General features: G+C 35.7%; 1 protein-coding gene across 1 annotated transcript in view; it reads right to left on the reverse strand.

The window, feature by feature from the left end:
* Positions 1-26,759, reverse strand: part of kcp (kielin cysteine rich BMP regulator) — a 100,093-nt gene that overhangs the window by 63,496 nt on the left and 9,838 nt on the right. Inside the window, exons 3-6 of the mRNA XM_015352251.2 lie at positions 25,215-25,287; positions 18,111-18,325; positions 15,249-15,414; positions 2,006-2,082 (exon numbers count right to left, since the gene is read on the reverse strand). Coding sequence (XP_015207737.2) covers positions 2,006-2,082; positions 15,249-15,414; positions 18,111-18,325; positions 25,215-25,287 — 531 coding nt within the window. The remainder of the gene's footprint in view (positions 1-2,005; positions 2,083-15,248; positions 15,415-18,110; positions 18,326-25,214; positions 25,288-26,759) is intronic.

The following is a 26,759-nucleotide window of genomic DNA, read 5'->3' on the forward strand; positions in this document are numbered from 1 at the left end:
AAAGTGATGCCTCCAGAATCATCCTCTCACTAAGATAAGATAAGATCACTTTATTAGCCATATACAATTTCTTGCATTAGGAATTTGATTTTTCTTAGGGGTCAGAGCACAGGGTCAGCCATTTATATGACGCCCCTGGAGCAGCTGGGGTTAAGGGCCCAATGGAGTAGGATACCTCTGCCGGCTGCAGGATTTGAACCGGCAACCTTCCAGCCACAGCCAACGCTCCGCCCCTATAATAGACACACCATGCTGTTGCCAAAAAAATCCATTATGGTGCAGATTAAACCTAAGTGAGGAAGCAACTCAACCACTGCTGTGAACCTTAATGTCTATACAAACCTCAGTCAGATTAAGAATGAAAAGTAAGTAAAATGCATTCTAAGGTTTTCTTTTTATTGCCTACGTTACTTTGACAGGATGTCCTGTTTATGGAAAACCTGACAATCAAGCAAAATGAATAAGCTTGTGAACTGAGTAGGTAAAATTCATGTATTTACTAACAGTGGAAGATAACCTAATCTAGCAAAACTTTTTTAAAATAAAACAGACTAGAAAGCTGTTTAAAATTTTACTTAATCAAATAAATCAAAATCTAGTAATAATGTTTTTTATTGCAACAGAATAATCCTGGAAGAGTCAATATACAGTAGTTATGATGTGTTGTATATTTTGTGCAATATTGGTTACAAAAACAACAAGAGAGAGATACAGTAACACATAATATATGTTCTTGCTCAGGGAATACATACAGTAGCTATAATATATAATATAATATATTAGGATCCATCCATTGTACACAATAGTTCCTGCTATCTGTTTCTCCTACATGGTATTTTATGAACAATTATTCAGAGCTTGATGTCGCAAAAGATTTTTTCGAACCTCCTCAAGCAAAACATCAATCTTTTTTCCAGCTTCTGTTAGTTTCACTACTACAACATCAGGTTCCCATTAAATTCACCTGCTGGCAATAAACTGTCTCTGTAGAAAGGTGATATGGTAGGACTGCTGCTCAAAGCATAACCTTTTTATAGCAAAAGTTGTTTTTAAATAAAATAGAAGATCATGACAATTAGTCAAAAAAGTCACATTTTGCTCATCTTATTTTATGTTTTTGTTACTTCTCACTGTCCTCTAAGGAAAAAAAATGACAATGAGAAATTATAAACAGACACGCAATTTCAGCAGGCCTTTCTACTATACCTGTACAATACACTGAAATGAGCTCAGACTATAAGGGAAGATGGCTGCTAAGCTAAATTAAATTCTTGTACGAGTGTAAACTCCATCCATTTTCTAACCACTACCTCCAACCCTTGGGTCACAGGGGAGTCTAAGCCTATCCTCTGCAAGGCAAGGCAGGCCAGACACACAGAGACACATTCACACCAGGGCCAATTTTACCAGAACCCAATTAACCTAGACCAGAGCACCCAGAGGAGAACATACAAACTCCATGCAGATAGCAACTTGGGAATTGAACACAGGGCCCTGGCCTTGTGAGGCAGCAATTGTTACCACTGCACCACCATGCCACAGTGTTTTTTTTAAACAGATAAATGTTAGAATCTTTTAATAATAATAATAATAATGTTTCTTTATTAGCCCTATACAATTTCTTGCATTAGGAATTCATCTTTTCACATACCCCAGCTTTTCTCCATGGAGACACAGACAGGGAGAGAAGCTAGGGGTCAGAGCGCAGGGTTGGCCATTCTACGGCGCCCCTGGGGCAGTTGGGGTTAAGGGCCTTGCTCAGGGGCCCAACGGAGTAGAATTCCTCTGCCGGCCGCAGGATTTGAACCGGCAACCTTCCAGTCACAGGCGCAGATCCTGAGCGACAGAGCCACCGCTCCGCCCCCTATTGAAGGATATACCTGTAAGGGGGAATGATCCAAAGTTATCTGACTTCATTCAATGCTAATGTGCTTGAATGCAGTATTTCAGAAGGTCTTGACTAGACTCTCCTTGACTGTGAAGAAAGAAATAGCACAGTACTTACCACACACACACAGGTCGTACATTGATCAGGACTGAAGGGCTCGCCATTGTTGAGCTTCTTACCATCATAGCTGCACCCTTTAAACAATACAATCAGAAACACAAGAAAGCAAAAGCATTAGAAAAGATATCAGCGTTAATTGTTCATAGTTTAATGTACATTTTGATTAACTACAGTATTTTCCTTTTGCTCTTTAACATGGAGAAAACATTCTTCACAAAATGTTTACACTAGAACCACTGTATTAGCTTTTTATAGTTGAAAAGAAAAACGTTTCAGATGACTAAGTTACTAATAATAATTTAAAAATATATTGTAAACATAAGAATTACTATATATTATGCACAGTTTTTCCGTTTTCATTTTATTGTTCAACAGATATGTTTCTGAAAAGTATAACGAGGTGTAAATTTTAAAAAAGTGATCTTCTAATTTCACAAATCATGAAATATCAAAGCACAACTCTTTTGTATAAAAATGTCACACAGCACTGCACTGAGCATTACCCTATTTGACAAAAATAATGGAATTCCATGAGGATCACATTTATTCCCACCTGCTATACATTATTGTTATAGAAATCTGCATTTTGTTCTTTGGAAGTGCAGTAGAAAGCTCTATAAACAGGCCTGTAAAGTTTACCCATTTCCCTTAGTTATAAGAGCAGGAAACACTTACAGTAAGGTCAAAGAGTTCTCTGACGACTGCAAGCAAATGGTCACTGACCTCCAGGAGGATGGCTATAAAATAATCCACTAAACACTGAGCATACCACTTTCCTCTGTATTATTAAGAAATGTACAGCTACTAGTACAGTGGCAACCTAGCCAGGAAAAGGACACAAGTGTATTGTGCCACCACAGACTGTAACACAAGTGGTTTGGGTGGCATAAAACCAAAGGCAACAAGCTGGTGATTTTCAATACAAACTCTACCATCTCCAGAATGCAAAATGTAGAACACTACCATCCAGCGTTGCCTGCATGAATGTGGTACTAAAATTGGGTTAGGCCCATGGCCAGGTTGCAAGCATCTGAGGATGAACCACAAAAAGAGGCAGTTGGAATTTGTACATCTGAATGACAACTGGAACCACGTCTTATAGTTGGATGAAAGGAAAAATTGAGCTTTTTGAACATGCTAATTATGTTAACTTTGGCAGGATCACTGTAAAATATGGCAGAGTTTTATTTTTTGGGGGGTTGTTTTGCATCAACAAGTCCTAGGGCCCTTGTAAAGACAGGCGGAATCATGAACTCTTACACATATTGTACCAGGACAATCTGGCCAAAACCTGGTTTCTTCTGCCAAGACGCGCAAGCTTTGCTGAAAATAGACATTCCAAGGTGACAATGATCCAAAACATACATCCAAATCAGCACAAAAATGATTAAATGCACTGATAATGGCTAGCCTTCTCAGTCTCTAGAGCAAAGTTTGTCCAAACAAGAACTTAAACCAAAGGGGTTTGACAGGGGTGTTACAACGTCACGTCACAGTATAGGATACATCTTGTTTGTGTAATCCCTGACAGAGAAGGACTAAGAAAATATTGACAACAGGGTTATGAATAAATGAGACCACTGTGTTTTCTGCACTTAAATTATGACCGATCTAACTTTTCTCTGTGTATTGCTATTAAAATAAAAATAATACAGTTTTAGATTTATTTAACCAAGACACATATTCTTTTTGATAAATCTTCCAGTTTTATGATATTTGTCTTCTTATTCCATAAGGGATATAAAACAATATGGAGGACACTGTACAGTAGACGCTGCATGAGCATATTATTCATATCAAATGAATACTGAAACTGAAGTACAAGAAGAAATAAAATGAACAGAAAATGCCCCTGTTTAGAACAATCATTCACAAAAAAGTTTTTTTCTTTACTATTTTATATGTTTTTCTGTGCTGTCTGTAATTGTGTTACAGTGTTTTGAAACTTAAAGAATAAAAATGTTAGATTTAGAATTATAAATCTCCAAAAGAAACTTGTCTCAATTCAATTCACTATGCCATGTTAGAAAGACCCCCACTAAAGTCAATCGCTACCTTATCATTGTGGAAGTTCCCTGTTTGCTTTTTTAAAATATTTGTGACCTCCATATCTCTTATTGTTGTGTAGAACAATGGCAAAACGTTTCAACTATTTCTTTTCATTATTTTATAAGCTTTTTTGCATGTAATAAATTTATAGTGCATCACTTGATATATCTAAATGCTGCATATACAGTTCAATTATCATTGAGATATTTATCAGAAACAAACCAAGAAAAGCTGTCTCTTGATAGAACACAGTTGTTATTTCAAAGGGCCATATCCTCCTTGGAATACTCTTGACCTTATAATATAATCCACATGGGAAACACGATCTGATTCCACAGCAGTAATATTCAGGGTAGAGCTCACATTAGTATCTGTACTTTTCAGTCAATGAAGATCAGCATTGCTCTGCATGGTGCAAGACAGACTATCCTTCTTTGTCTCTCTAGCAAACTTTAGTTTTTATCAATCATTTTTAAAATCCTTTTAAGTTCTGTGTTAAATACAGAACATACAATAAATAAGAAAAACTGTTCTTATAGAAGTTACCATCAGTGAAGAATCTATGCAGTATGTTCAGATATGAGTATTTCTCTCAATTTCTTCTTAATTTCTATAATAAAGCATTTAATGAAAAAACATTAATGTCTCAAACATTTGTAAAACCTTTACTTATTCCTGATTACTTTAATAGTGCGCTTATGTTTAGTTGTGCAATAAAGCATAACACAGGTTTAAACAAACACTTTTGGACAGATTTGAGAAGATTTTTTTCTTATTTCATTACATTATATATAGTGCAACTAACTTATTGTCGGCCACTGTAACATAGCCAAAAGACTGCCTTAATGGTGAAATTGAAACATTGAAAAGGTGAAGTGACATCACTTTCAGGCGATTTACCAGCACTAGAAAATTAAACTCTTCTTTCAACTCAATTGAACTGTTTAACAAAAAACAGGATTAATAGTGCTCTACTTATCCACACTCATATTTCACTCCACCTCTCTAAAAGCAGGCAGCTCCTAATCAGTTTCACATGAGAAGTGTCTTACAAACCATATGAATCCAATTTTGCAGCTTTTCTTTAAAAAGCTGGGATTCAGGTTGAACCATAAAAATGTAAAATTAAGAAAATGATTTTAAAAAATACAGAAATAATCTTTTGTAAACCCATTACCTGGTTTAGTGTTTGGTTGCAATGAATATAAATGACTCATATTTTTAAATGTCCACAAAGGAAGATCCCAACCATCTCTGGGCTTCTCAGTTTATACTTCCTGTACCATTCCTGAAGATGAAGATTCCTGAATCACTGATTTTGTAGGAATCCTCATTAAATATCTGATACATACTGTATCTGCATGATACAGATAATAGTAGAATATATCTGTCAAGTTATTTCAAAATCTAAAGTACAAAGAAAACAAAATCCTTACATAATTACAGAATTAAAAAAGGTATATGAAAAAGGCGATGTACTGTAAGTTTAAAAGCTTAGGAAAATATAGACATTACCTTTAAGAAAGTTTGAAAGCGTGGAATTGTATATTCACACTATATAATACTATTTTCACACACTCTTCAGCATTTACCATACCTACTATACAACACTTAGTTTGCTTTACTGTAGCACCCTACTGTTTGTAATATACTGTACATTTGTCAGCAGTTAGTGACTCTTTCCAGGTGACAGTTGTAGGAATTTGTAGCCTTAACGTGAAATACAAGCAGAAAGCAAAACTTCACTCTGAACAGGACACTAGTCCACCGCAAAACACACACCACACACAAGTACACAAAGACAATTTGGAGATATCAAATGAACCAGCTAGCATTTGAGTGGAAATATTTTTTCCCTGTTTGGGTTGCATGGAATTATTTTTTAACTTTCCACAGAAAAATTCTGAAGCATTTTAATCAGTTCTCTCAGATTGTACTTTTTAGATTATCTTTTTATTTTTAAACTAACCAGTGGTCAAAACACATCTAAAAGTAAACTCTGAATAGATGAAGCCTAACAATCGCTGAATTGGCTCCAGTGAGTTTTACTGGGCCTGAGGGGCTGGATGTATATTTCACCTTGACATCAGGGAAAACATCTGGCTCCATATCCCACAATCTTCTGCCAATAACAATATGAGCACATGTGTTTCATTTGTAAGTTTATGAATGGCAGCACGTTATAATACTATATATAGATTTTTAAATGGTACTTCAGTAAAAATCCACACTTCCCGTTTAGATAACAACTATTAACACAAGAGTTTATATGGTGTGAATGGAAACAGGTACACTTATCTACTGTCCCACCATCACAAAAACAATCTGGTTTTGTAGTAAATTGTTTTAAATTGGAAAAAAAAACTCACAAACATCTTCAGTACACTTAATTAATTTAATGAATGAACATTTGAATCCTGTATATAAGAATTTTTGTTTCATATTTAAACTTCCCAAAGTTCACAGTAAAGGTCAAAACATAACTAGTGTACTGTATGTATAGTACAATAACCTTCAGAACTGAAGCTGCTCCATAGCAACACAATACAAACCAGGCTAGACATGAGAAATTAACAAAAGATACAGGGGGCAGAAGACATGCTTTCTAGCCTTCTAGACAGACAATAATTTGTTATTGCTTTGTTCATGGCAGTATTTATTCAAAGCTTTATAATCTGTATGTAAGGAATACTAACCCTACAGTTCACTTACTGTTTGATGTGAAACATCCTTGGACTGGCCAATCTAATTCAAAGTTGTAAACAAAATTAGATGCAGTTCTTTCAGATATACAATGCATTCGAAATCAATGGGGTTTTGCCCACATTTAAGTCTAAAATATGAGTAACTTAATTTTAAAACAATAGTTATTTTATCACAAAATGCCTTCAGTTGTGGTCTGATGCATTCTTTATGGAAGACAGCCAATGTACATTTCTGTTGTAGTTGTGAAATTGCATTTTTGCATAAGTGCATAAGTGTTCATTTTTCTCTGGCATAGGCTCCCTCAGTTCACCTACTTGGTTTTATTAAATTGTGTCCTTTTACCAGGGTAGACCACTGTAAACATTGAATACACTCAGACATATCCTTCTCCAGAGCAGACATACCGTATAGTATATACTGTAGCCAAAGGCAGGGATGTCCAATTCCTGGTCCTGAAAGGCTGGTGTAAGCTACCAGTTTTTATTCTAGCTCAATTTTTAATAGCTGACCTAGAATAAAAACTAGCAGCTACACCAGCCTGGTTTTAATAAGTTTTTACTCTCAGCTCCTCAGGTGCTCTTGCTTTAAAAAAAAAACCTGCAGACACACTGGCAGGTCAGAGAAACACAGCCTGTGCCCTTTGTAACACAAATCAGCAGGAATTTAGGAAAGATGTGTGGGTCCAGGGTAGATGTACAGCCTAAGCCTTTAATAACAAGACACACCAAGCCTTTCCTTTATCAACATTTGCTGCTCATCAGTAAATTGAAAACATGTAGTAATTTTGACATTTTACTGCACTTAGATAATGCAACTTAAAAGAGGCAGCACAGCATAGTAGGCAGCCCTTTTGACTCATAGCCATCTGTCCCCGCTGACACTGCTGTTGTACCCTTGAGTGAGGTGCTTTACCCCAGTTGCTCCAGGGTACCCAACTGTATAAATGGGGACCAGTTTTGCTGCAGGAGTATTTCCTGAAACAGACTTGTGTCTTATTAAAGTGGGAATCTCAGGTGATTTCCAGTCCACTTAAAGGAAACCAAGATGAGCTCTGGCCCGATATGGTTCTGGTATAATTCTTCACATTTACACAATGACTGTATCATTAATTTACTTTGGCTTGCCACAGCCACATCTTACTACAATATGTAGTACACTATACCATGTCTCTCTAATATCATGATTTCACTGTGCTTGACTGTTTTTGCTATGCTTTGCTGATACCACAATAAAATAATTTTATTTTGGTTTGACTATATCAGGCATTGACTGCTTGAATGTGTCATAACAGTACAGTATACAGTATGTAGTACCTGATATAGACCAGCTATATACTGTAGCAATGATAAATATACAGTACTTATCACACGTATATTTTTGCCTCTTCGGATAAACCGTAGCATATACAATTGCGACATGGAAAATATTTAGAAAGAATAAAAATTATGAAACCTAACCTTGGTGGAAATAAATCAAAATAACCTCACATTTCACAGTTATATACCTCCTGGAATGACTAAAGAAAATTTAAAATGTAATCTGCTTCCATATCCAATGGGAAATTTCGTGAGACTTCACCAGATGCAAAATGGAAAGCTGCTTGAAGAAGTATCACATTTTGTAACAGAACATGTTTTTGGAAACTTCACTGTTAAGCAAGAGTAATAAAGAGTGAAAAAAATAGGAAAGAACATAGGGTGGAATAAGATGTAAGCACTCCTACAGTATGTGATAAGTGTAAATGTTTAAAAATAATTATTGGAAAAACAAACTTGGCAGACAGACAGATAGACCACAAGGCATGCAAAGAGATGAAAAACAGTTGTAAAAAAGGATGTTACCCGTAATATATTATGAGGCTTTTCCTTTATTAAATGCAGAAAGAAACAAATCAGCTGTTCGGTAGTAGTTCATGCAGTAGTAAAGACACAATATCTTCCGTGTACCTGAGGAGCCAGGGGAATAGCACACGAATGGAAAAACATTTTAAAAGCAAAGGCAAGTGGTGTTACATTTGTACAAGCAGTTCATAAAAAAAAAGTAATTTCCATTCCTTATAGTTTGGATGGAATCTATGTACCATGTGATGCTCTATAAAATCTGAGTCTCTACACCCTAGTAAACAATATGATACAGAGAAAGTATAATTTAATTAAAGATTTTTAAATGCTTGAACCTAAAAACATGTTGCTTAAAATGTTTTAATCTTATTTTCCATTTCAGTTAACATAACTCCGATCCTATTAGATTATTATTACAGATTTGCCATCTTAACAGCTTTTCCATGCCAATACGCAATAGAAGAAGTATACTGTGTATCCAACATACTGTATAGTTGAATACCCATCATACTTTACGGTAAAGTTTTTTGATGACACCAATAAATTACATCATCGGGTAACGAGAATTATGATTAACATTTCTTTGTAAAAGCACTATTGGAACTGAAGTATTTAATAAGTTAGACACTAATGCATAATGGCTTTTGGTAGTTTAGTGTGAGCCAAAAACAATATTTTCATACACCGTCTCAAAGGCTAAAAATCTCTGGCAAAGCCATCAGTATTCCCTAGTAACCTTTGTCAGCTACGCCACAAGAAGGCTGTCTGTTGCTCTCTCATACCATTCAGTACAGCAGGATTCACAGTTATGGACACAACATTCTGCCTCTGGGTAGCCTGCATATGGGTAGTTTTGCAAAGTTCAGGACAAGTCACAGGAGCTGCGCCCACTGGGCACCCGAAAAACCACTGCAATTCAAAACAAAATCTGATGAAAATACGACCTAGCAAAGCAAGAATCATCACCACTCTGCAATAAAAGTGCTATGTATTTATACAACAACCATAACAAATTAAGGAAAACAAACTCTAGAAATCAGTGGGCCGGCACTCGAAGATTATTGCACAAATCAGCTTGTGGTGAGCTAATACAGTATTTGATTTTTAGTAGACTGAAATCTACCATTACTAAACAATTATCTGCAATTACAAAAACACTTCTTGGACAAAAAAAATCCTCAACAACTTTTGCAATTCAGATTAACATGCAATGTATCAGTAGTAATTTTGGTTCATTTGCACTCACACAGGGATACAGAAGAGTTACTGTAATGTCTATAATGGAGCTTTGTGTTTCATGATGTACACTGGAATTAATGTGCAATTAAAAAGTATGTACTGTTGAAAGCTTAATAATTAAGGGTACAGTTTTATTTTTAATTCACCTTTTAAGGTTTATAATGGAACCAAATGTGTTTGTGACATGGTGACATTAAAATCTTTATAAGGCAAATACCAAAATCTAAATGTCTTAAAGTTTCTTAAAAGGAATCCGTTTTTATAAGCATTTAATTGTAATAAATAACTGTAGTCTACTTATTCTGAATTATTCGATAAATTAATACAATTGTGGAGATTCTAGCCAGCCTATAACTGGCTTTTTAAGTTGTTTGAACCCTTTTAATAACATTAATGGCCTCCTTCACAAACATTTAAATAAGAGTCTACAAAAGATATGTATCCAAAAAGACAGGTGAAATAACCATAAATAGTCTGTATTTGCAAACGTTTTGCTGTTTGTTTAGACGAGTCATCAGTGCACACATAGAAGTTTAGTATAAGTGTGATGGAGCAACCTGAGGCTTTGTTAAAGCCTCTTCCTTCTCTGCAGTAATTTGGACACACCTGCCTTGACTGACTGATTGAATTCCTGTGGGTTAGAACTCTACTGGTAGAAAAGGGATCAGCTGATTAGCCCTGTGCTTGATGGGAACATTACTTAAGAGTAGCAGTAACCATTAAAACAGCAGTCTGGTACCATTTTAACTCAGGGTGGAAGAGTGTTAGTGAATTCCTGAATTTTAGTGAGATTACAAAGGAATTACAAAGTGCCATGTCATGCTGTGCCATGTCCAGTTCAGGTTTTGGAAGTTAAAGACATCATGAAGACTTGTAAGGATTTTGTTAGGCATGGAATTTAGTGAATAAAAATGGATCCAGAGTTGTCTTTGTGGTGTTTGAAGTTTAAATTATCTGTAGTCTTTATAGCTGGAGCACCAGAGGGTAAGGTGTGCCAATAGGTCGCACAAGAGATTGAACATTGTAAGAGGGGCTGTGGAAGGGTGAGCCTGGTTCAGTGCGCCAGGGATTCCAGGGAATGAAAGTAATGTTTACAGTAGCTCTGGGGGTCAACATTCATCACAATACTGTAGGTCATCTGAAAATATGTTTTTTTTTTTTCCCAAAAGATGTTGCCTGGAGATAATGAATGATACATGTAATGACTCAGTACATTTGACACCAACCATAAAGAATAGGATAGAGGTTGCAAGTATGCGGGAAAAGTGTAGGTGAAAGCAATAAATCAACTGTGCTGCACAGGAGCTTTTTCCTTGGCCTGTTACATGTGGCTTTCTTCAGTGCAAGCATGGACAAAAGCGAAAAACCAGAAGGTTTTTAAAAATTCCATGCAGAATTAATAAAAAGTCCAAAAACTCAAATCTTTGTTTCCTGGTTGACCTGTAGTATGTCCTCATCCTCAGCTACAGTATGGTTACAAGCTTAGGGTAGCGACCAAAGAATGAGATTGCAGGTACAAGCAGAGGAAATGAGGTTTCTGTAACGAGGTGACTGCTCCTCTCGATCCTCTACCAATTCTCCCTAGCAGACTTGCTCAACCTCTGTTAAACTGAATGCAGACTGTCAGTGAATTGTATTCTTCTAAGTCCTTCCTCAAGCTTTTAATGAGATTCATGTAAGGGCTTTTGCTGGGCCACTGAAGAACATCCACCATCTTGTTCTGAACTGATGTCCCACAATTTGTTCTGGCTGTATGCTTGGGCTTGGTGTCCTGTTGGAAAGGGGATTTTTTGCCCCAGTCTAAGGCTCTTTGCTGACTGAAGCAGGTTCTCTTAAAGGAATTGCCTGTATGAGACTCAATTTATTGTATCCTCTGTTCAACAAGTCCTTGCCATTGAAAAGCATCCTTATAAGCATCCTTATAAAATTATCCAATATTTTATTGCATAATAAACCATAGAAAAATTCTAAGCAAACAAAGAAGTAATAGCTGCATTTCAATCCTATTTTCAACAAAGATAGGAAGAAGGCTGAGTTATGAGCCCTCCTTGCACCTCTGGATGACCTAAGAGTTCCAGAAGGCAGAAGGAAAAACCCAACCTAACATGTGCAGTTGTGTAGTGGTGATCACTAAGCATGGGTGGGCATTTCAAGTAGCAGTCACTTAAACAGCATGCAGAATCAGGATTTTCCAGACAAGAAAGGAGTCACCCCAGATCTCCAGCACTGTTCTTCTGCAGTACTGTTTAAAATATTACTTCATAAAACAAGTTAAACATGATTTCCTAAAAGGAAGAAAAGAAAATGTATTTATCCTCAAATATAAAAAAAAACTACAGTATGTACAATGTGCAAAAAGAGAGTGGAAAATAAAATGCAAGGGTTCTATGTCAGGAGCACATTAACAGGTATTTTAAATCAAGGGTTGGCTTGTACGTTCTGTTAGAACTTGAAGACACTTGGAGGTATACAGTATTTTATAATGTCTTTGAAGTTGGCTTGGTTTGCCCGTAAATGACAATCCTTTTCTGGGAGACAAATACATAATTTTCTTCTTTCTCCGTAATATACAGTACCTGCTGTATCGAACACCTTTCACTTCCTCCTCTTGGTCTTGTCTCTCTGTTTGTACACCTGTGCTATCATGTCTGACCATACACCTGGATATTTCCCTGTTGGGTTCTCTACGGCTGATTACAGTATGTGAGAACTTAGTTGCACAGTTTCTATGAGGGCAATATCATAACAACTGCAAGACCAAGGGGAAGAAGTTGTTGAAAATAAAAGTGGGATTATTAGTACTGTGACATGTTCTGTGGCAATTCTCAATTACATTAGAAAGATCAGAAATAATAGAAGATATTTTGATGCGTCACACTAATTTAGTTCTACTTCTATACAGGCACCCCAATCCAATCCCGTTTGTGCTGGGAATAAATCCCCTATAGAAATGGAAAATTCACTAGCCAATCAAACCTAACTAGCTTGTCCTTGGGACCAAGGAAGAAACCAGAGCACCTTGTAAAGAATAAATGAAAATGCAGAGAAAACATACTGTACAAATTGCACACAGACACCCGTATTTGCCACAAGTCAAAATTAAATCAAGAATGCTGGAACGGTGAGGTACAAGTTCGGCCTTATTGAATGTCAGCATGCCTAAAAAATATCACCAGCTTAATCTGAAATTTGCACAAATAATGAATTAACTTAATATAACATTAAAGCTATACCATGTAAAGACGCTTTAGAGCTTGCTGGTAAACCTCCCTCTCATGTCACGTTGCACACCTTGCACCGAACATTATGTCAGCAGGTGCATTAGTGAAGCTAGAGTGACTTCACAATAGTGTCTGCTGAATGAACCACCACAGTCTTTGCCATAGACATCTGTGCAAGGCTTCCCAAAAGAAAAACTCACAACTTCTCTCTTGAGGCCATCTTGATGATACTGCTGGCACTGAGTCAGATATTCTCAGTATTAATGAAATTATTAAATCCTGCTTAAAGACCCAGGTTGTTTAACCCTTCGACATCCTGACCTCTGCAGTCTAAGGCAGCTCTATTGCTGGTTGCTGGTTATAACCATCCCAAATGAGCTCAGAATAATTGTCGTATTCACCCTTCCTATTTATCCTGCCAGTTTAAAACCAGTTTCTCTATTGAAACCTTCTCTGTTATATCCACGGTGATCAAAGCTATATTTATTAAATAACCAACCATCACTCAGCTCACAAAAAAATGTCCATAAGGCTACATAAGGCAGGGCCAGACTGTTCTTGTTTTGCAGGCTCTCTCTTTCTCCATTTACAATCCATGTCAGAAACATTGCACCCATTGCACCCACATTGCACCCACATTGCAAGGCCAGGAAGTTTGGGCTCATGGAAACACAGGCCCCCAGCAAGCAATGTTGCTCAAAAGCATTAAATTTCTCAAGGTTGTTGCTGTTTCCTCTATAACCCGTGTAAAGGAACTCCTCACATGTTATTGAAAGTAAGTTGTAAAACCAGCACCTAACTGGCTCCAGGTTACTTTTACAATGGCTTTCCATCTTAGAGCAAGCCTAATGAGCGTGCCTTATAGTGAAGGAAATAGGTCGAAAAGAAAATTCTAAAACAAGTCAGACCCCAATAACATTTAGGAAAACAGATAAGGATAAAGTTATTAAGCCACTTGCCTACAAGAACTGTTTAAGTTTCTGTATGCTTGCACTGTTTGTTTCAAAAGGCATTTTGTTAAAGTACACAGTTAAAGGACTATATGTTGTTTGTCAACAATAAGGACACATTAAACTAAATGATGCACATAAATGGACACATGCACATAGCAGATACCTAAACCAAAGGCAAAACAAAAAACTACATAAGTCATATATTTTTCCAGCTTAAGACTTCATATTTTCAACTATTTTTGACATCACAGAGTACAGGCAATTTATAAAAGTTAAATAATAATAAATAAGTTTAATTTTCCATTAACAGTTTGGTGGTGGACAGGCATAAAAATAGTCATGACCAGGCAGAAAACTTTACTACTAATATTTATAATTGCATCGTGACCTAGAGTTCAACACTTAACATGCAATCTAGCCATATACTGTAAACACACTCTCAAACATAGAACACTATAATACAGTCAGAAGCAGACATAATTCTTTGAAAGAAAGTAAGCTTCCATAAATACCTCACCCTCTACAAAGTCCTCTAAACGGATACAAATAAGAAGCTGACCTTGTGAAATACATAAGTATTGGAAACTTCCACTAATATGATAAATACAGCATTTCTCCCAGAATTTAGTTTAGGTTCCTTCTGTGCCCTATACAAAGGTTTTGGTCAAGAAAGAATCCAGTGATGAAAATAAGCTGTAAAGCTGCAACTCGCTCTGTCCAATCTCTCTTTTTCCATGTCCAGCTAAATCTTTTTTACTTTGGATCTTCTTTTGATGTATACTGTACCACATGAACTATAGGTCATCCTCTAGAAAATCTAGTCTCAAAAGTTGTGGATCCCTCTAAACTCCACACAGCTGTGTTATATTTAACTGATTAGATAAGCCACCATTATACCTGGGATATTAGCAAAATTCCTTCTATTACACATTTCAATGTTCATCTGTGTTAAATTTGCTCCGTTTAACATTGTCTTTCCTTTCCAGTCTGATCATAGCGGCTGATCAATTTAAGATATCTTTGTTCACATTTTGATGCTTACCTTAAAACTGAATGTATCCTGTAACAACTAAATTAATCTTAGTTACGTTTATTTATGGTTATCTTAACTCTGAAGACAATCAAAAACTTGGGTTTTCGATGGGATGCGTGTTTGATGACTAGAAATGTAAAGACAGATTTGGTTCATTTGAAATCTTATTTTGCTGGAAGAACCTCACTTATAACTCACCATCTGTTACTGTGCACTGAACTTCTCCCTTCACGCAGACACAGCTAACATGCTGGTCCTTCTCCCAGTGGGCTCCCTCCTCGATCTCTCGTCCCTCCCAGGAACATGTCAGGCGCCGACACTCACAGGACTCCAGGAAAGCCACTCGAGACAACAGGTCAGCGTTCTTCATCAAGAGAAATAACAAAAATAAATCGAGCATGTAAAAGAGTAATCCTTGGCAAAATGATCTTCAATTATTACCCCAGCATGCCAAGGCAGGTGGCAACTGTAAAAATTTTTTTGCTGAAAGTTGCTATTTGTCAGAATACGCAAAATTAACTGTAGAAGAGGAGGCTACCTTGCTTGTTTGGTTTAGCCTTTGGAAGAGTTATTGCAAGAATTCAGCAATTTGACAGAGTAGCTTGTTCCTACAGCTAGAGAGGAACCTACAGCCACCTCCAGAACTATCAGTTGTCTATATTTTGACGGAGGAAATATGGGAGAATTGGTGGATACAGTAGGTGCCTCTTGTTAGTGGATGAGGCACTCAGAAAAGAACTGTAAGAAACCTGTCAACAAGTCTTGTTTTTTCCTTCAGTGCTCAGAGTTTGTAGTCAAAAGGCAAAATGAAAAGCAAAAACATGCAATTTTGAAGCAGAAATAAAATCTTTACAAAATCAGATCCATAGCACATAAATTAGTCATACCACAATCAACAGTTTGGTATATAGTGCAGATGAAAGAAACCACAGGCATAGTTATCAATCAGCCAAGACTGGTTGGCCAAGAAAAACATCTGTAGTTGATGATAGACACATTATCAGAGCTGTCAAGGAAATCCTTAAAACAAATCTCAGTGAAATCACAACCAGCCTCCCGAGTTCAAGACTGAAGGTATCAAAATCAGCAGTTCACAGAAGAGAGAGACAGCAGAAAGATGCTGCCATAAAAAAAATTAAGAATGGTTACAAGCAGGAATAGTTCATTCATCCCATGTTGTTCATTTGGTAGAAAACAGCATAACCCAAAACATATGGCCAATTCAACCAAGGAGTTCATTAGGATCAAAATGTGGAAAATCTTAGACTGGCTAAGCCAATCTCCAAATTTAAATTCCATTAAACATTCCTCATTATCACAAATACAAATTGCTAGTCTTTAAAGCAAAAATCACAAATCTGACTTTGCTTCACCAATACTTTTGTATAGCACTTTATAATCTTCTTCTTCTTTTTCACAGCCTTAGTCCCAGACTGTCCTGGGGTCAACTGCTTTGGTTGCTCTTCTCCACTTGTCTCTGTCGAGCACATCTTCCTCACTCACTTCACATACCTCCATATCTTTTCTCACACAATCTATCCATCTCTTTCTAGGCCTGCCTCTTTCTCTGTTACCTTCCACCTCAAATTCCATTACCCTCTTTGTTACTTCCTCAACGTCCCTCCTCATGATATGTCCATACCACCGTAACCTCGCCTCTCGCATCTTCTCAACCACATCCACCACCCTACATCGTCTACGGATTTCTTCATTTCTGATCTTATCCTTCATTGAAATCTGCAGAATCCATCTCAACATCCTCATTTCAGTTCTTCTCATCAAGTTATCTTCCCTCTTTCCAACTGCCAAGCATTCAGCTCCATATAGTAGTACAAGTCTAATCACAGTCTTGTACCTTTTGCACTTTAACTTTCTAGGAATTTTCCTGTCACAGATTATTCCAGTTATTTCTCTCCACTTGTTCCATCCAGCTTTCACTCTTTGTTTTACTGCCTCTAGTGTTTCTCCTCCCTTTACCAGTTTTGATCCAAGGTATTTAAAGCCATCAACTTGTTTCAGTTTTCCTCCATTTGTATAGCACTTTATAATCCTTTGTGAAAAAGCTTCCAGTTTTTATCCATAAATCCACATCTGTTTGATTTCCATGTGAAGACTCAGAACTCAAAATATTTAAAACACTGAAGTGAAAACATCCCACAAACAGGTAATAACCCAAAGGCTGCAGCAAAGATTACTCAAAAAGTTTGGAGAGCACAATAAGTCACAGACTTCATACAGTTATTGATGCAAAGCAATATGCAAAAAATGCTGACATTTACACTCTGAAATTTAAAGTGAAATTCTTCCATTACCTACTTTATGCTCACTTGAAATCACAGGGTTAGAAACAAAGCATGCTTTTGTTCTAATGTTATCAAATGTTTGCATGGAGTTACTAAAATAAATATTATAATGTTCTCACCACCCATACTAATCTCATGATCACAAATACAAATTGCTTGACTGTAAAGCAACACTCACAAAGTTGATTTTCCTTCCCCGAGACTTTTGTACAGCAATTTATAACCCTTTGCATAAAAGCTTGCTGTTTTAGCTGTAAGTGCACATCTGTTTAATTTCCATGTGAGGATTTAAATCCTTGTTTAATAATTGATAATATAATTAGGAAATGCTCTGGGGTGACTCAAGCTTTATGGGGTTTTAAATCCTTTTATTAAGACTCCTTTTTTATATTAAAGACTTAAAAGATTTACTTCCTTCAACATAAAGGAAAGTCCAAATTAGATATTTCATTAAGCTTTTTTATACTGTCAATTAACCAATTAACCTTATCATTGTCTGTTCATCTTCCTCCAAAACAGCAGTCATTTTCATAATGTGGTAACCATAACTTTGTACAAGACTTTAAATTGTGTTTCGATTGCATTGTATAATCTTGCCTTATCCTTCATTCATTTCAACACTTGATATGCATTCTGATATACATAAAAATCTAGGTTCTGCAATCCTGAGTCTAAATTATTAAAAGTAAAGATGCAGGTACAGTAGCTGCAATAAGCTGCTTGTTTTCACATTTCTCTGAGACATACCACCACATACCTGAGCTTTAACCATATCAAGCATCATGCTAAGACTCTCCACTGTTTGCTCCAACCTCCTCATCCGCTTTTCTTGATTTTCTGGCTGAAGCAGGTGACTCTGCAAAGCAGCTGGTGGCCCAGGATCACTTTGTTGCTGCTGATAGTTTACAAAATCAGGCTGGTCTTCTGGGTACACATTAGGATCTCTTACAAAGGGATTCTCTAGCCTGGGGTCTGTTGATCAGAAGAGCAAAAAGCTTTATGAATGTCACAAGTCACAAGCTGCTTACCGATTAATTTTCAAAAACTGCAACTATAGACATGATAAGAATTGTAGGAAAGTCTGCAGGATGCATACTGTAGAACCAATGACAATTTAAAGAGTGCACATTTCAATTTTGCTCACTCCTTTTGGTTAACATTTATGTTGGGATTTCTTCAGCAATCTGAGTAGCAGTTTAACCAAATACAAGTCCTTTACCAGAATACCATAGTTCACAGCAAAAACTAAAACAAATTTAAGATCAAGTAAAGAAAAAAAGGATTTTGGCGAGTGTATTATAAAACCGTTTAAATACTGCCACTACCTCCTGCTACTACTGTATTTCCTTGGGACACATTTATTACAGTCTGAATATTGCTAGAACATAACCATGGTTGAAATAAAATAGTTGAAATTACCATTAGTATAAATATTTCCTACCTACAAAACTACTGTCAAGCATGGTGGTGTCAACATTATGTTACAATTCTGATTGTCATTGGCAGGGAAGCTTGTCAAGACTGATGGGAACATACTGTACTGTAGATGTAGCAAAGTACAAGCAAATCTTAGAGGAGGACTAAAAGGTCCTGAAGGATCTAAACCTGTCAGCAGGATAAAAGCTCAAGGCATAAGGCCAAAACTGCACTGGAGTGGCCTGAGATTACAAATGGTGTTCCAGTCAAAGTCCTGCTTTGAAACCTAAAATCACACGGGAGAACTGGATCCTCAAGCAACCCGAGAGAGCTGGAGCAAGTCTGCCAAGATGAATGGGCAAAAGATGTACCAAGCCAGTGTGCAATGTTGGTACTTATCCAAGAAGACCTGGAGATGTGAAAAACATAATTTGGGTTTCTAGCTCATGATTGTTTTGGTGCTCCCTGGTAGCCACACTGTACATAGGTTTCCAGTCCCTTTATAATTTGGCCAGATTCATTCATTGCCCTGTTTATATATTTACTTTAGCATTTGCTTTTTTGTTGTTGCACTTAATGCATTCAGGAATGAGTAAGCTTCTGTTAATTGTTTCTATATTTTTTCTGATCTGTTCTTGTAGAATGACTTTTCTCAATCCAGGACCTGGCATTCTAACTTCAGTGGCTGCTCAAGAATATTTTTTTGGCTGTACAAGAAATGCTCATTCCCCTCATGTAGCCTTAAGCACCTTCCAAGACTATGCTTGGATTTCATTTCCCTATGTCGTTAGTTTGAACACAAACATTAAACTGATCGCTTACTAACTGTGAATTCATGGTCTGATAGGACTGAAATACTTGATCTCCTAGGTGTAGGCAGAGTGCTCCACCAGGCAGAGGGAGAGAGTTTCTGTATATACAGTATACTGGGGCATGGTCAGATATGACAATGTTTCCAATTTAATGGATTTTTGTTAAGCTTAGCAAGGAAGATGAAACCAGACTTAGCCCAAACTTAACACGCAACACCATATGGGACAGAATAAAATGTGAAATTATTTGAAAAAGATTTAAAAATCTCAAATCACCTACAAGACACTGATTAGGATATCTAAACAAATATACTACAGTATCCTAGCGTTCAACTGATTAATTTCAGGGTTTCAATGCACAATTGTATAATTGAAGTCCCCCAAACCAAAACAAAATGGCAATCAATTTATGCCAGTTCCACAAAACTGTGCTTAACAATGTGGCATCTTGCTAATTTGCTGCATAAAGATTCTCAATACAGAACTCTACTTAACAGGAGAGCTCTGGATCTTTCTCTCCTCTATATCCCTGACACTATAATTACCCTGCAAGGAACAAACAGTCCACCCACTGACACAGGAGAAGCAACTGGCATGTTCCTGTAGTGCTTTTATTAAAAGGTATTTATCATGAAGAAAAACATTGTGATGCTGGATAAAAAGAAAACCATTAAACATTTTAGGAAAAAATGTATGAACTACACATTGAAGGCTGCAGTAAGTATTTCAGGATGGCAGAAAAACCCTTCACTCAGTTTAGTGTCTGTATCCAAAAACCCATTTACAGCCACCGTGACATGTTTTTAATACCAAGAGAAAACATTAGAAAACACAATTCACTTCTTAAAAATGTTTCTTATGAGTCTTCTTCTGGAACGGCTGGATTTTATTCAATCTGTGTAACAAAAGAATTATAATTGGCTTTACTTGTGTTCCCAGCTATATCACCACATCATACATATGGAATGTCCAGGGATTCTCATAAAAGGGTAGCTTTTTATTGATAATTCTAACAGCTGGATTTTTAAACAGATATACTGAAAAGACTGCCCAAACTTAAATTCAAGCCCTCAGTTCTTATGTGATCTTTTATACTGTCTCAGTTCTTGGAATATATACAGTATAAAGAGGAAAGCAGACATACATACAGTTTTCTTTTTGCTCAGATCATTACCATAGTGTACAGTGAAAATTTTGAACTTACAGAAACTGCCTGACATTAAATTTATCCAGGCCATTAGGTGAGGAAGTCTCAGGTATTTCAAGTATTCTTAAAGTGGCACCTGAATTGCAGCCTATAGTTTAATTGGTTGAGAATATGTTCAGTTCTACTTATTTAATTATCATGTAGAAAGCTGCTGGCACATGCCAGACATATGATACCAGTACTAATAGTACTGCTATTATTATTCTTTTGATTAAAATAATTTCCTGCCCAGTCACTCTTTCAAACTTTTTGTACGATCTAGAAAAGCACTGTTATTGTAAAGGCATTGTCACTTAAAATACCATCCTGACTACTTTAGTGCACATTCTACTTTTTCTAAACTTTACATGTTGGATAAGCTTATTAATAGTTTAGCAATCAGTGGAGCTTAGTCACCTTATTCAATAACAATAACCAACCCCCATCATAATCTGTGACATTTGCTCATTGTGATAGACAGTGCCAAATCATAAAAAAACAATTAAATAAGCTAGATAGTTCAATCATTACACTAAGCCAATACAATTTTATAACTCTGTGCTCTGGTAATTATATAAAAGTCTTACATTTAATTTACAATAGTTTTGCTGGCTGGAACCAAGTGGAATTTGATTAGTCTACTGATCAAATAGGTTTCTTGTAGATCTACCAAAATGTAACCCCTGCTCAAAGTAAAACTTCATATCTTACATATCTCTTTGGATAACTAATCCAAACATTTGTCAACTTGAAAGTGGAACAAAAGTTTCACAATTAAATTAGTTCATTTACATGCCACAGACCAGCTAATAAGTGTGTGACTTTTGATCAAAAAGATACAAAACAGTCTTGTATTACTGGAACAAACTTCTTTTATAAATTACTTCACAGCATACACATTGGCTTTCCTACAGCATGTTCGTGTTTTAAAGGAGTTTTGATTTGTTTTAATTATTTTAGAAATATTTGTATGTATCCTTCACAACAGTTTTTATTTTTTTAAGTAAATCATAATTCAAAGCATATACAGTACTATGATTCCTGCATATTTACAGTATACAATACGCAGGAGAATGTTTTCAACAAATGAGCTACGCTCATTTGGCTTGACATTAATATCACAAGAAACAGAAATATAAACATTTTTGTGAATACAATTATGCTGAAGATTTTCTTAAGACTAAAACTTTCAAAGAAACAAAAACAGGAATGTGCAATAGCTGTTAGTCTTGTGAACTCCAAAGGCCTAACAAATGTTTTCCCTTGTATACTGAGTGCAATGGGAATAGTTACTATACATTAGACAAGGTTTCTGCAGTATATTTCAATAAAAAGCAAAAATGTTACTTCATTTTCAAAATCTGCAGATTTTGAACAGAACAGAAGTCTTTTTTTATAGAATACTCAAAACAAAAAGCATAAAATATTATAAATACAGCTTTAATATATAAAGTCTAAGTAAAATCAGTTCAATAACCTTAAACAGATTTTCTGTATCAGTACATTTCTGCAATGCTGTATGGACATGAAGTGAACTCTTTAGAGCTTTGTATGAGGATGACATTTTTCTATTTTAGGCACTTTTACAATATTTTTTTCCTCACAGTGATTTATCATTGTTGAATGTTTTGTCAGTCGGTAATAAACTCCCCATAATAAAAACACATAAATCTGCTGAGTACATAAAACTGCCACAAAATGTCAGTTAGGACCCTGCAAGTCCTCTACATTCAGATGCCTTAATAAACCCTTCTGAACTACACAGGCACATGGTCCTTAAACCAGCTGCTTGCTAAGAACTTGATGAATACTAAAACCTTCTCAATAGCATCTATAACTCTTCTACAGATTAAGGCAATTGTTATTTTTGCTCACATGAACGTTATTTATTTTAAAGCAACATGAAGTGTTTCACTGCATAGTCATGTGAAAAGTAAAATGCTCAACATTTGGAAACAATAATTACTAAAAGAAAGAAAAGATTACATAACCCCAAAGCATTTTAGAACTGAATGTTTGATAATTTATACGAAATTTGAGAATCCTGTTTCTTGCAAAAAAAATGTAGATTCTTAAAAAAAGCAGTATTTCATGTGCTTTTTACACAGTTTATGAAAAGCTAACTCCATATAAAGTATATACAGTACAATAGACACATTCACCGCAGAACAAACTATTCATCTGTAAATGTAAGATAACCTTTGTTTCAAGATGGATTTTTAAAAGTCCTGTGTGTGAGTTCTGATGATAAACTAAAGTAATATAAAATGGTATAGGGACAATAATATATCAGTATTATGTGTACATCTATGGTTTATTTAAAACACAAACATGTTGTCTCTTGTCTCTTACTCACTATGGTGGAGTAAGTTGAATAAGAATGAGTTTCACTACTACACTGACGACACATGAAGATAATACTTCCAGATTCTATTATTGCAGTTTTAGAAATCTGTGGATGTCTTTGAGATACTGAGATCAAGATACAGAATGTTAAGACCTAGGTTCACCACTCACCATTTCACCATTCCTAATTACTGAAATCCACTGAAGACTCAGCAAATGACAACATTTCTGAACACCACTTAAAGAATTAATATCTACCACACATTTTAATTAATTATTTTAGTGTACTCTTGAATCTTCAAAGTCAGTTTGCAGTTCTTCTGCTTGTTTATACTTATGTTATGTATACTAGATTTATGCTACAGTGCTTTGATTTTCAGGACTTTTTATTATACGTCTTCCAAAGAGTACAAACTGGATACATTGGATGCTTAGAGTATACAATTTTGATAAACAACAGCTGCATTTGGTAGTAATGCACTATTTCATTATCCCTTTGTGTGTCTTTCAGGTTGAGTTTCTTCAAGGGTTCATGTGCATTTATCATATGAATAATGCAAGATTCACAAATAATTTAATATAATACAATCAATCTGATGGGCTATTTTAAATGATTCACAAATAGAAACAAGACCCTGCCAATTCACAGGCAAAACACAATTGCTTTTCCTGAAAGAATCAATCCATGTTGTAAGATGAGGCCTTCTGACTTACAGTTTAGCGCAGGCCTACTCAATATAGTTATACAGTCACTTATAAAAAATATTCATTCTCATTAAACAATCATAAACAATGAACAATCATGCACAACAGATGAATAAAATAACAGTTTGATTTGCTTTTTTCGTCTTATACTGCTCAACTGACTGTTACATCAATGCTAAGTTTCATTATGATTTGGTCCTGTCAGAAAGACCAAGGGCTCATAGCCTCCACAATAACGGGACATTGACACTGGCTAAACTGACACTTTCAAATCATATATCATTTATAGCTGCTACCAGGAATGCAAGTTTTTGGAAAACAATTCAATCATTTGGGATACTATTAACAATCTAAAGATATTTAATGTTACATTGGCAGATGTATAGGAGCCCTTTAAGGATAACCTGTAATAATAATGTCATTTTAAATGGCGACTTTAAAAGTAGCATCACAAAGTAGGTGTAAAAAAATCATTGTCCACAACTCTGATCAAGGAGGGTTGGTGTATCAACAGATTTCAAGTCCAGCAGGGATCATAATGATCTAATCAGGTCATTATTAGCTTAACTGCAGTAAGTTAAAGGGGAACTGCAACACCATTTTCATATTTCAGAATAAGAAAGAATCAGCATTGATGAGTGCATTTCAAACCACAATGAAAGTAAAATGTACACAGTAACTTGTAAAACCTCTAAGTTACATGTAAAAATAAACACAATGTCCAAGTATGCGCAGCACCATATTGTGTGATTCAGAACGAGGCAACAAAAGGTCTGTGTGGTATGACATTAAACAAACAGGTTTGTGAATACATCTCTTTTAACCCAAGAGAAATATTGTTTTTTGATTTCGAGACAGTTTTGCCAACAAATACTACTTACTTGTTAACTCTTCATTCAGATAATGTTAGAACATTCCTGCGGTTAAATGTCTGCTGCACAGCTGGTATTTATCCGCTTTTACATCACATGACATTAGTCATTATGGTGACCAGTGAACAGGAAAGGCCGCAACTTGTGGGAACTGGAATGTGAGTTTGCGACAACATGGCATCTTACAGTGCTTTCACAAAATTAATGATTTTTTGCTTAATAATTTGTCTTTTTTTTATAATGTCAATGAATTTATTTTGTTACACAGATTTAATAACTGATCTGAGAAATTGGGACTGCAGTTCCCTTTTTATTTTCCCAGCTCTTCAGGTGCCGTTGCTTTAAAGGGACCTGTAACACACTGGCCCTCTTGGGGACCTCTGCCTAAAAGAGTCACACATATACACCCCTAATATAAAAAAGTATGAAATACTGTATTCAGTTGCAACACCTTGCCTTTAAATAAAGTGAGTCATTTTCCAGTGATTAGACTGAGAATTAACAGGGTGTTTTACACACAGTACCTGAAAGGTTTTCACAGTGCCATGGGCGTCTAAGGAAGCCACTGGTGGATACTTCTGCCGTTTGCCAATAACCCTGAGAACAGAAAAGAGAGAACAGAGTCACAAAGACAAATTCATTAACACTATGAAACTGTTGATTTGTAAATCTGTCAAATCTGATGGTATTCATAAAAGATTCTTAACACTACACTTTAATGCAACAAAAATGTTAATGATTATCTATAGATTTATGTTTTTAGATTTTTAGGTGTTTTTAGGAGTTTATTTCCACAGAACTAAGAAGTTTTATACATCAGCTAAACAGTTGCATAGACTGTGCTAAATGGTCTTTAATCTTCTCCCTACAAAACTACACACCTGAACACACAAAACAACGCACAGTAAAATACTCTCATCCATTGGTTCAGCTCGAAAATCACATTAAAATATGGAAATATTTCATTCTTATCCAGTACTATTCTAAGCAGAGGTCAGAGTGGTGGGGAGCTGTATCAGTGTGGCAACAGCAAATAAACAGGCTGAGATTAATTTCACACAACTGGAATAAACTTCACAGCAGAAACTTTGTGTTGTTTTGCTAGTTAGTATGAGATTACCATCTACATGTACAATTCTATATAATCTATTAACTGTCTTTATTTTTAAGTCTTTATTAAATATACATGTTATACATACTGTATATAAACAACATTTAAGATAACAAATATAATACAAATACAAAACCATTTTTTGACCCGTGAAACCACTACAGATTGCTGATAATTGGGTACAAAACTATTATAAAAAAAGTGATAAATATGATGTGGAGGAAAGGAAAAATACTTAACAAAGATAAAAGTTTTGGTTTCTTAAAACTATTGCTTTCTTTGTTTTCTCACTTAAATAGTTATTACTAGATGCATCTCCTGTCATTTATCATTCCATCCTTTTCAAAACAGCAAAATACAGTATCTCTTTATCGCATTCTTTAGATTCAAAACAAAAGCTATTTTCTTGATCTGCTTAAAATTGTCTTCCTGCACATCTATGCAACGCGCATTGTAGTGTGTTTTCATTCCAAAATTGAGCAGGTCCATCTTGAATTCCTTTAGAGGTTTTCTAGTGTTTTCTGCACCACCTCCTTGATGATGTTCCAGTTACTGTCTTTGTAAGGAGATTAGAATAACAAATGTAATAGCACTAGACACAGGAGGAGGCTCAAAGGACAAGGATTTGTTTAAATGAATCAGAAAACAACTCAGAAATAGGAAACAGAAAATAGGAGTCTTGTTACCTACTAATATGATTATAACCAAAGTCAAATGGCCTTCATTTCCCTTTTGTTAAACAAGAAGATCTCTATTTGAAGAAGTGGCACATGTACAAATATTAGGTTTAATCAGGATAGAGTTTAATGCAAAAGACTAACTCTAGGACAAGATTATTTCTCAGTTATGTAGTCAATAATTTAGGTACTGACTACATAGACATTTTCAGACTCATTCTTTCATGAGTCACAAATATAGTACTTGCATTGTTTAAATTAAAAAAACAGCATACAAAACC

The sequence above is a fragment of the Lepisosteus oculatus genome, chromosome 7 (assembly GCF_040954835.1).
Source record: "Lepisosteus oculatus isolate fLepOcu1 chromosome 7, fLepOcu1.hap2, whole genome shotgun sequence".
Lineage (NCBI taxonomy): Eukaryota > Metazoa > Chordata > Actinopteri > Semionotiformes > Lepisosteidae > Lepisosteus > Lepisosteus oculatus.